The following is a 12,357-nucleotide window of genomic DNA, read 5'->3' as shown; positions in this document are numbered from 1 at the left end:
GGGCCCTGTCTGACTCTGCAGCCTCGCCGTAGCTGGACGTCCGGCTATTTTCATTACCACCACCCCTCTCGGCCCCCCTCCCACCCTCTCGCTGAGTGTCCGCGGCTCTGGGAAGGGCAGTTGTGTGAGTCACTTTATTAGTTTTGAAGTCCGACGTGTTCCCAGTTTCTTGGCCTGTAGATGAAGCAGTCAGAGCCTGTCTGCAACTGGCGGGTGTTAATCACAGATCAGCAGCTCGAGTATCACCTGTCGGACATTGCATTGCTCGGGGACTCGGGGGGATTTGCACAGTCTGGTCACCCTGACAATGTTGTCTGTCACCCATTAGCTCTTACATATCCTCTTCAGATAGTCACCCACATCAGTCAAACCTGCAATGTTACAATATTAAACAACTTCTGCAGATTCACTGTTTTGTATATTGTCTTTTATATTAAATCACAACTTTATCCATGATTAACCCCTTGAGGGGCTGCTGGTATGTGTGTATGAGTGTGCTTGTGTGTGTTCAAAGGCTTTGCAGGGCAGCACTCATTATGGATAAAGGGGGGTGGGGAAACTAGTTCAAATTTATTGCCCGCGTCAGCTGTGTCAAATTTGGCAAGCTCAAATGGTCAGCTTGCAAATGGCAGGGCGATACCTAAGGGTCAGCAGCTTCAGTAATAAGCAGAGTTGTACATTTCCACCTCTCAGTGTTTAAATTCAGCATTCATCTGCATAAAAAGACCTAAAGTGCATTCACAGATGACTGTTGTGTTCACATTCCCAGGCCGCTGAATCAGTGAAGACTGACCTGATTGTGGGTCTGGGTGAAGGACAAGAAGAGCCCCGCTGCTGCTGCTGCTGATGAGGAGCCGGCTGCTCGTCCAAGTGAATCCTCCTTTTTTTTTTTTCTTAACTTTTCTCTTCTTTTGATCATTCATAAAGGGGACCACCCACTTTCTGAACCCTTGCCTCTATTTTTGCAGGGTCAGAAAGAGTGGCCAGTTGCTCTTTATGGCGGAGATTTTTACGATGTGGTCAGAGCTGTTTGGAGACCACCAGTTCCCCTTTCACTTGTCACAGGAGCTACAGTCGCCCTGAGGAAGGCCGGGCTGTATGGGAAACCGCTCTCGCTGTTTTGAAGTGTTGGGAAACTTGGCAACTGATCAAAAGTCGGCGAAGCTTTTGTCCCCCTCATTGTGATAACAACAACTACAAAATCATTTCAATTCTTCTTGTTATTTTATTTCAGAGACATTTTATTGTGATCATTGTTGTTACATGAATTGCCCACAAACTGTTTCTAACATAGCATGGGATACCACTTAATGTTATCAGCAACAAAAAGAGTAAAAGAAGAAGAAAGAAGTTACTATAAGAAATGTTTGGTGCCTCTCAGCAGATCCTTCAAATAAAATTCTGACCAATTTTAGAAATGTTATTGCCTCATATATAAATCTGATGATCTCCTCTTGTCTTTGTCCAAATATCATCTCTCAACATCTTTAACAGATCAATGTGTCCTCATGAAACAGGTTAAATGATATCATACTAAAACTTATAGTTATTGATACCAATGTGTATCAGTTCTCACTATCTGTCGCAGGCCCTCTTTGGCGGCTGTTTACATCCTTTCTACCACGTGGTTAACGTGAAGTGTGTTGGGTAACACATAAAAAACTAAGTTTAAGAAACACACCAGTGTGTGGGATCAAATAATAATTGAACGTTTGTATTTTATTGCGTCCTGTTTATTGCGTCCTGAAGACTTTATGAGTGTTTTTACTCCGTCCCTATAAGTGGTTATTCTGAGTGTACAATATTGCTGTGGATGGGTTTTCATTGGCTCCTTGAAAGCCTGGTGCCTCTTATGCAGAACTAAAGGTGTACAAAAGACGTACTAATTCGCCCACGATTGAATAGTTTATGTACCAGTTGTAGTGCGTTGCTTCTCGTTTGTATAATTATGAACAGAGAATGAGAAAAGCCTCAATAGATTAAACACCGCTCGATGGTTTATTCATTAAACAAAAAGACAAAGACGAGTCCACAGCCAAGCTAGCTGCTCTGAGAGGCTGTACTGAGACACAACGCTGCTAACATCAGCCATGCCAGCATGCTAACAATGGCAATGAAGAGGCTAGAGGCTAGGTCTTCTGACCAGCCTGAGGTCATACCTACAGCCTTAGTGCCTGTGCGGCCTGCCTCAAACACATAAGATCAGGTTGCACCGCCTCAGGTAACTTTGCACACTGACTTTGTTCTGTGCCCCGAGCTGTCTACGAGGCATTTGCCTCAAGCCATGTCCAATTTCTCTATCCCTGTGCTCTGAGGGTACACAAACAGAAAATCATGCATGCTGTGATGTAGGTGTGAACTCTTTTCACTTCTAGATAATAAGAAATATAACAGAAAGACCAACATACCAAAAGATGTTAGCCGTTCATAAATTCATTTACTGTGGATCGTACATATCCACAGGACATCTCTGAGAATCATTCTGTTTTTAAGAGATCTTGTCAGGGATCAAACTGCTCAGAAATGTCACAATGCTCTCACCTGACCTCGTTAATGTGATCAGTGTATTTATGTGCTTGAAATTGTCTGTAGGGGAGCTTTACTTTCTGTATTTCGTGGGGCCATATCTCCTCTTTTCTTCCTTTCTTCCATTAGATAAACATTTTAGATGGATGAATGAGATTAGCAGTGTCCATATCTGCAGCTGCTTTTAATTTTCTGGACGATGCATCATCAGCATATAGTGACATGAGAGTGTACAGACAGATAAAAACAGCCTTGCTCCACCATGCATCACTCTGCAAATCATGCCTGGGCTCCCTGACTTCACATCACTCACATCTCTGTGTGTTTAGCTTTAAAACAATATTGGTTGTTGTGAAAGAAGAGGAGACCTGATTGATGGATTGGCGGGCTGACGGTGTGTTTTGCAGTAAGGAGTGACGTGGACGAGTGGAATCAGATGCTGCTCTTGTCAGATCAACATGTCAGAGATGCCTAACTGCTGCATTTTATCACTTTATTGCCCAGGACAGGGGTGACGGAGGTGGTGGAGGGGTCAAGAGAACGTGAGAAGGGTAAGATGTGAAGGCACTTGAAGCTTCGTGTTACACTGTTGTTCATGGACACAAACTCTGCCCGTGCACGGATATACTGACTGGGATCTGCTGGGCACCAACTCAGGGGCCCGAGGGGTCAGAGGCACCTTGGGCTAGAGCCTCTTTGTGAAATGATCCTTAATTCTTGTTAAGAAGTCAATCAAATAATCAACCTATTAGAGCTAAAAAATGGCCACAAAGAGACATAAACAACAAAAGATGTCAAACCAAAAAGAAACAAAAAATGACGACAAAAGCCACAAAACAGCTTCACAGAGACAAAAAGAGACATTCAATGACCACAAAGACAAACAAAACAACCTAATAGAGATACCACACAATCTTGAACAGACACAAAGGGACCAAAAATACACAACACAAACAAAAAGAAACATTACAAGGAGAGGTAACATGGCTGCAAGGAGACACAAACACTGAGAGACACACAAAAAGATATCTGTAAATCTGTAGCTCTTGGTCGTATTTTGAAAGGTCTCATGGCCTGTAATGTCTGTGCTCAGTGGGTTCACTTGTTTACAATGACTCATCTGGACTCAGCAGATACTAAAGAACAGACAGATTTAACAACACTGTTTCTTCTCCTCTCTGTTAATTAATGGTTTTCAGAGGAAGAGGAAAAACAGTCTCCTGCTCATCTGAAGGATGTTGATTGCTTCTTATGCAGAGATGAAACAGGCCTTTTGTCAGTATGATTTGTTTCGGCCTCCTTTAACATGAGCTGGAAGTGTGACCAGTTAACATAAGATAAAAGGGACATGAGGAGGGGGGCAGGGGTCTCTTTAACACCTAATTGCCACACCCATAAGGTGCCATTAGGCTACTGACCTTTAAATACAACGCTGCAGTAATGATCGACGTTAGACAGACTCAGGGATAGTTTTTGAATGACCGTTAACCAGTTTTCTTTTACAACTTCGGGGAAATGATGTGGAATTATTGACCTTTATTTAATGTGTGTTTTGTTTCGCTAATCTGTAAGAATGTGAATCTTTTCCTTCACATCTGCCTCTCCCTGTTAAATCATCATTAGGGGTCGTGTTGCTGCGCCCACCCACCTCAGCCAGCAGATTTCAGGGAGGGACTTTGCCTTTCTACATTTAACCAGTGAGCAGCCTGATCCCGGGGAGACAGAGGGCTTTTCAAAACCTGGACTAAACCCCAGCAGAGCTGCGCCGAGCCGGGCTCCCTCACAGCTTGATGTGGAGGAAAATATAAAGCCAGGATGTATCTGCTTCTGACGCGCTGCGCGGATCTTCTGAAGATGTCCTCACCTCTCCGTCAGCTGGATCAGGTTTTTGATGAATGTGAGAGGAAATAACTTCTTTCACAGACTTTGCTGGTGTGGATGGACAGGTCAGGAGAGCATATGAACACTGTGGGAGCTCCGCTGGATTTATTTACCGCATCCTTCTGGGATTTATCTGCCTCAAGATTCCTGATCGGATGAAATAACAAGGAGAATGTATGGAATAAACCAGCGCTGTATTTACATGTAAGACGACTGATCAGATTGATATCATATATGACTGACACAAAATGACTCCCTTATATTAACTAATCATCATGTTTTTATTGTTACTCCTGCAGATCGTTTCACTTTTTCGTGCTGTGGTGCCATGCTCAGGTAAGCGCAAACAACCTTCCATACTTCAATATTAGAAAGATTGTTTCACAGTAGGGAGAATACAACGTATATAAATAATAATAGAGCAAATATGGTTCAGTTTATTTGTGTAGAAGTTGTAGGGAAAATTGGATTTGTACCCTGTTATAAAATTGGCTCTCTTTATATATATTTTATCCCAGATTACCAGATTAGAAAGAGAAAAATTATATATTTCATTTTTCCCTTTGCATAAAAAAAGGGGGAGAATCACCCGTCTCCTAATTTTAACCAGTATGTGAGGACGCAGGGCGCAGTGACGGACCAGCTCAGCCGCAGACAGGTCAGGGTTTACCAGCTCTACAGTCGCACCAGCGGGAAACACGTCCAGATTCAGGGCAAAAGGGTCACCGCCACAGCTGAGGATGGAAATATGTACGGTAAGAGCTGACCCCAGACCTGCTGTTCACCTTGTGTTCCCATTCTTTGTACATCCGACAGTTGAGCTCCAAATCCATGAGCATTTTATATTTGAGGGGGCCTTTTATTTCACACACATTAAACAATAAAAGACAAAGACATACTTTTAACTTTAACAGGTTTGGACCCAGTTATCCTAAATACCGCTGATCTTTAAAGAACCTAAAAGTATGTTTGGAAACTTTCCCCTCTATTCGGAGTCCTTAAAAACTTATGTTAGACATGTTATCATATATTTAAACTTTTTTTCCCCCAAGTTACGCTGTGCTTTTTAAATTCTGCAGGACATGTCCTCGCTGTTTGTCACAAAAGAACAAAAGGTTTAACTCTTTAAAATATGAAAAAATCTATCAAATGAAAAATGAAATAATATAAATGACATTTAATGTTAGAACATTCATGTTTATGTTTGGTCAAAACGACAGCAAATACGTTACATTGTAGCTTCACAAAATCTACTTGTATGGCCGACCAGGCGTAAAAAAAATAAAATTGTTCCTTTAATATTTTTCTTGCATATTAATTTTTTATAAAAATGTAAAATAATGGCAAGTAACTTAATATATAACCCATAGGGGGCGCTGTAACAATGCCACAATAAGAATACACAATAAGGAAAAATAAGATATTACAGCAATGGTTCTGAAAATACCAAACAAATAATTATGATAATAAACTAAATAAAAATAAAATTAATAACATACATGTATGTCCATGTCGCAAAATCTATGAAACCCAGTTTACCTTTTAGAGCGTGTAAGAATCCAGCAATACAATAGGTATCACAATGCAGGGCTTAGGGTTCAATATGTTTGAATAAAGTGCAATAATGTCAGCAGGGGCAGGGCGAGATGACGATATTTTATAATCTACCTGTAGGAAACCTGGCATACATAAAAGAACACACCATCATATGCACGAGAAGGTTTCATTCTGAAAACAGAACAGTGACACCTGAACTTTATCGCTCCCAGTGTCTATAACATCCAACATGGCACTACGCTCTCAGAGGAGTTAATATTTGCCCTCCTGTCCAAAAAAATAAAACCTTTTCATGGAAACTATGAATTATTAATGGACACAGCGTCTTTAAGAATCACAAAACATGATGTCAAGATACTCAGATGTGTTTTTGCAACAATTCCTAATATCAATGAACTTCCACAAAATACAAGCAAAAAGTAAAACAAATGTGTATAAAAAAATTAAAATGAAGAAAGAAGTTAAAGCAAAAGCTTTAGGGCTGCACAGAAAGAACTTCCTTTTCACTGAAACCTCTCCTCTTTCTTTGCCGTGTAAGTTTGTGATTGTTGCATGAATGCTCGCTGTTGGTTTTACCTGCAATAAATGCTATGAGTAAGTGAAGGGATTGATGAGAGGAATTAGGTGAAAATCAGTGAATCCTCCGAGCCCCTGCTGGGCTCTGACGTCCTCAGGCACCTCCAGCCTGCTCGTCCCTCCCTCTGTGAGCTGCTTTCAGGCTTGTATGTTAATTCAGCTCCCTGCTGCATCCATGAAGCCATCGTCTGGCAAATTAGCGGCTGATTAGGACAAGTCCTTTGTCTCTATAGCCCCAATACACAAGGCTGTTGTGATGCCAATGGACATCATTGACTGCAGGACAAATTCAGTTGAGAATGTTTATTCTGCTGCCAGTGCAGCTCTTTAATGTGCAGAGATAACATTTGTTTAATCATTTGGTGTTAGAGGTTTAATTTCAAGAGGCTTTCCTTATTAACTCAACTGTTTGTACTCGGTGTAGGTTCAGATCAGGAGAGATAACTGAATGACTTCTCAACATCTTAACAGACTGCATTATTCAGATGTGTCAAATGCTGAGGAGCTTTGGCTCAACGGCTGAACTTAAATTTCTACTTTTGCAGTTAAAGACATCTGAGCTTCAAGAGACAAAAGTTTAATTTAAATATTTGTTCTGCTATTCATCAAGGGACTGCATGTTAGGCTCTAACTTGTGTTTTTGGGACACAAAACTCTTGACATTTAAAACATGTTTGAACATAAAGTCAGAAAAGAAAAGAGGTGGATGTTGTTTCTGTGTTTTTCTCCCTTCAGCTTCTTGACTTCCTCTCTTTCTTTCTGGCAGCTCGTCTTTTTGTCGAGACAGACACGTTTGGCAGTCGAGTGAGGATACGAGGTGCAGAGAGTGGGCGCTACCTCTGCATGAACCGGAGGGGGAAACTTGTTGGAAAGGTACGATGGATACATTTCTATATGTCGTGTGTTTGAAAGCAAGAAGACTTCTAGCTGCAGAAATTATATTGATTTTTAACTATTATGTCAAATTAAAAGGCAGATTTAAGTTACATGAGGATTTTATTAAGCAGCAGATTTTATCGTGCAAGGAGAAATTATAATTGTTGTTCATTCAGGAAAACGAAAAAAGATAGCAGTTATTTAAAAACAAACTGATAAAAAGCACACTGAGGGGGGAAATCTTTCAGTCCCAGCCAACAGTATGGAGGCCCTGAAAGTCAAGAGAGAAAAACATTTTGTTTTTTCATCCCTGACACAAGTGTAAAAAATATAAGTGTTAACTGAATATTTTTAAGTTCCTTTTTGTTCATGTGTGAAAACAGGTGATCAAACCATTTCAAGAACATGTATAGCCAAAAGAAAACAGAAGACAACCAGTGCCACACGTGAAAAGACGCGTCCTCGAGTTTAAGATGAAACTACATTAGATCATTTATACTTGATTTTTTAGTGTGTTTTTTACATCACATGGCTCCTTTTGTGGGGAGTGCATGAAGGTATCAATACTTACCTCAAAGAACATGGGGAGGTTTTGCACTTCACCCTCTTGTGGCCGAAACAAGTATAACAACAACTACAAAATGTAAGAAATAAGACCTTTTAAGACATGCAAATTTTAAAACAAAGACATTTAAAAAAAATTGTCCTGGTGAACTTGTTCTAACCTGCTAAAACGTTTTCATCTTTTTCACAGATGAATAAATGAAGGAGCTTATTTAATGTGTTCCTAGCCTCAGAAAAATGATCACCATTTTTTACTCACCTTCCTCTCAGGGCATCTGTATTTAGGAGTTATCTAACAGGTACAGCAGGTGTTTACAACCATAACAGCTCTACCAGTGGACAAAAAGCTCTATATGTCACTAAAACAACTCTTCCCTTTCTGAGCTTCTTCAGAGGCTCACGGCCTGTGCCTGAAGGCCTCACCTTATCAGATCTCACATCCACTAAAACAAACACCGCAGCTCCCACACTGAAGCTTCACTCCATTGTCTTTGTATTCTCATGACTTGTCCGTCATCCCAGGACATGATGTGCTGGAAACAAGGAATCCTCAGAGGGCTGAGTGATGGTCGCTCAGTCTTATTGGCTGACAACGACGAGGGGAAAGTTCCCTCCCATCATGCACTGCCTGTTTGGTCATAAGTCAACTCTTAACTTCCTTCATGGAAATGGAAAAGATGGATTCACATATCTGGCTGACATGACAAGTCATAAATCTATACGTCATCATGGAGGCATTACATTTCTTTAAACGGGGATAAATCTTTTATTCTGATAAGCTGACAACTGTCAACTGTCGATGATACTTTTCATTTAGGGTTGTATATTTGACCTGCTAATCACATACCAAAAATTGCAGTGCATTAATAAGGGAAAGAAATTAGGTTAAAGAATGACTTTTGATTTCACACGGGACACAAAGGGCGGTCACCATGTTTTAAGGGAGTTCCAACATGACCTAATGTTAGCTAACATTAGCCAGTGTCAAAAGTGCAGAGCAATGGTCTGTTTTCCTCTTTTAGATTGCTTTGATATAAAACAAACTTTGTCAGTTTGTTGCTTTGAGATCAAATGATTTGGTGATGGTTAATATTGCTGTTTGATACCAGCACCGGCACAGATATGTAGGTATTGGTATTGATATAAAAACATTTTAAACTGAAAGTATTGTGTACAAAAACATTGCTTGCATGATTATAAAGGTCATCACTTAGTTTGTTCTCGCTCCATAGGATATAATACTCTCAGCACTGTCTGCAGAACATGTAGCAGAGCATGCATTTCAGTGTCTTTTCATGGTTAAACTGGTGCAAAAATGTTGCACAATACACAAAGAAAAAATGTATTTTAAATCAAAATCGCATTCATCAGTCAGGCAGTTCTTTTGTTTGATGTGTATGTGATTGAATCAGAACACGTGCTTCCATCTGCATGTGAACAACTAACTCAAGTTTCCTGTTCTGTCTCCTCGTGCAGCCCAACGGCCGGAGCAGGGACTGTATCTTCACAGAGAAAGTGCTGGAAAACAATTACACAGCCTTCCAGAATGCCAAGTATGAGGGCTGGTATGTGGCTTTCACCAGGAAAGGGAGGCCCATCAAAGCCTCCCGGACGAGGGAGAACCAGAGAGAGGTCCACTTCATCAAGAGGCTGCACACGGGCCCGCCTCCCTTCCCCAACACGGACCAAAGCAAACACTTTGAGTTCATCCGATTTCCGTCCACACGTCGAGCGAAGCGGAACAGGAAATCACGTACCTCTTCCTAACACGCAGCAGCAGCAGCAAAGGACTGATGACAGAACTGTGATATAGGAAGAAACAGATGCAGTTTTATTTTTGTATATTTTTGATAGGTAAAAGATGGTTAAAAAGCCATAAATCTAAAGTAATATTGTTGTAAAAATGATCATGTGTAAATACTGAAAGAGAGTAAAGAAGATGGGTTATATTTAATCGTCCTGTGTGTATGTGTTGACTAGTGGGAAGCTGTGACGAGGTTGGTTAGTGACAAACTGCTGCGTGACAAAGGCAGCACTTTATTACCTGTAAATCAGACGGCTATAATGTGAAATAAACTGTTAACAGGATACAACATGCTGCATGAATAGGAAACAAAAATAGTGTGATAACACAAGTATTCACTCTGCAGTGTTTCCAAGTCCAAGTTCTGTGTGAATACTCAATTCTGATTGGCTGCAGGGTGTCCATTAATTCCTGACATTTACAGCTGCTAAGTAGTTCTGGTGAAACCGTCTGTTCACCATTCTGCATGAATGCTCTGGCTTCACATCAACGCGTTTCTAAGTAGAAGTCTGTTTACAATGTAACACTGACAATTTTGGTGACTAGGGTGCAGCAGAGAGAGAAACTAAAAACAAAAGGTAGAAACGTTTTATTTCCATCGCAGAGTTAATACAGGATGGTGCCTCCATCACACAAGCAAACAGGGCACTGCCCCTCTGAAATGACTGATTCTTAGGGAGCAGTCGACAGTAAACATGACCTGTATTTCTTACTGAAAATTATTATGTTAAATGTTAAATTAACTAACCAGTCAAGTTATTCAACATAATGTCAAATAACATTTTATTCATTTAACTGTGATTAAATTTAAATCTTGCTAGCTAATTGTTAGCAGTTTGGCTAATAGCTGAGCTGAAGTGATCCAAGAGCTCGGACCAGAAATATCTCCCCTTACTAAGTCGTGAGATCCGTTCTAATTACTTGAGTAATGAACAACGTTTCCATTGCATTAGAACTAAGGGATAGGAACGACAGTCTCAGGTTTCAGTCAAATAGAGTTACAGTTTGTTTAAAACGTAAGATATTGATTGGAAATGTGTGCAGACCTAGCAGTATGGTTGTTTTTTGCATTTATGGTAAGTGACCATAGAATAAGCAGGATAAGGCCCCGTGAGCTGTTCATAGTCAGGTTTTTATTAACTCTGCAGAAGCAACCGTCTGACAAGCTCCACCTCCTCGTCAAACTCACAACAAACATGTTGTAGCTGATTTATCAACCGTAAGCTACAGTATAACTGAAATCTGGCAAACTGAGGGCAGACTGAGCTGTTCTCAAGCTGGGTGAAATGCGCTGGTGTTGGTATCTATTGATGATGTCAGAATAGCATGACCCTTTGTAAGTATTGCCAGTCATACAGTTAAACAAATGGCAGTGAATCTGGCAGCAACGGGAAAGCCAGTGTCTGCAGCAGCAAAGATGATGAAACATGCTCCATTACAGATTCTCAGAGCGAAGACAAAGAATAAATAGGATTAAAATAGTTGATGGCATTTTGCTTAGGACCGACTTGAAGGTGAAATAATGAGGGATTAGAGAGGATGAGGGCGGGACGGGATGAGACCCAAAGTCCTTCATCAACAACCTGCACATATATTGAGTCCTTCATTCAAACACCGATGCTAATGTCCCACAGCAGAATGTGTTAGATCTTTCTGCCGCGATGTTATGATGGATCAAAATGCTATTTGGAGTTCAGCCAAACAACGAAGCTCTTTTAATGAACTTGGCAGAGAAGGAGGACATCTGCCTTAAATGAATTAACATTGACTGTAGGAAATGTGTCTGTGTTTATTAGAATGTAATGAGATCTATTTCTGACGTGATGACAGGAAAACATTTGATAACAGGTCGGTGGGAACGCTTTCTGTTCCTCATGTAAAGTATGAAGTGCCATCAGCTCGGTGAGAAGTATTTTAATTTGGAGAAATGTGTCGCTTGGTGTTGCCAAATTGTCTTTGATGGGCTCCACGGTGTGTTTTTACAGATAACCAGGACTCAAAGGATCTCGTTAGACTGGAACAAATGATGAGACTAATCTGTCTGACCTACTGCATGTCATATCATTTCACACTGATGTTATATCTCTGACATTTCCTGATATATGCAGGGGTTGTCTGAGGAGTTCAGGGGCCTTTTCACTGTTAGTTTGTTCCACTGTCACTTAATTAATCTAATAATCACTTATTGATTCTTATAAAGAAATGCCCTCTTTTATATTTTTATTTATTATTCTTTTAACATAACATTAAAGAAAGTACACAAATCACATCTTGTAGTACGCAAGAAACAAAGATTACATATTCAACACTATTGTATAAAAGCATTTATAAAAGGCATCACACTAATAATAAAAAAATCTGAATTACAGCTGATAATAGAAGTAGACTTTTGAGACTATTAATTCCATCAATAAAATATAAACAACTTGATTCTAAGTCAGTTAGAGAGACTTAATAATAAGATTAATTTCACTCTGAAAAAAATGTTTTATTTACATTTTCATCTACATCCACACAATTTAAGACGAAAGTATTAAAATAAATTGATTTAATGTAGAAGTCATGAGGAAAAA

At 40.1% G+C, this 12,357-nt stretch overlaps 1 protein-coding gene across 1 annotated transcript; it reads left to right on the top strand.

Moving 5' to 3' along the window:
* The first annotated feature begins 4,579 nt into the window (after window positions 1-4,579).
* Window positions 4,580-9,747, top strand: fgf17 (fibroblast growth factor 17). Its single transcript, XM_069683073.1, has 5 exons — window positions 4,580-4,611; window positions 4,707-4,743; window positions 4,985-5,162; window positions 7,307-7,413; window positions 9,457-9,747. Exons 1-5 carry the CDS (start codon window positions 4,580-4,582, stop codon window positions 9,745-9,747), a joined length of 645 nt encoding a protein of 214 aa, XP_069539174.1.
* The last annotated feature ends 2,610 nt before the right edge of the window (window positions 9,748-12,357 follow it).

Source organism: Semicossyphus pulcher, unplaced genomic scaffold (assembly GCF_022749685.1).
Source record: "Semicossyphus pulcher isolate SPU_LCO1_2020_fin unplaced genomic scaffold, fSemPul1.0.p SCAF_6, whole genome shotgun sequence".
Taxonomy (NCBI): domain Eukaryota; kingdom Metazoa; phylum Chordata; class Actinopteri; order Labriformes; family Labridae; genus Semicossyphus; species Semicossyphus pulcher.
The sequence above is the reverse complement of the archived record's forward strand: the minus strand, read 5'-3'. Positions and strand labels throughout refer to the sequence as shown.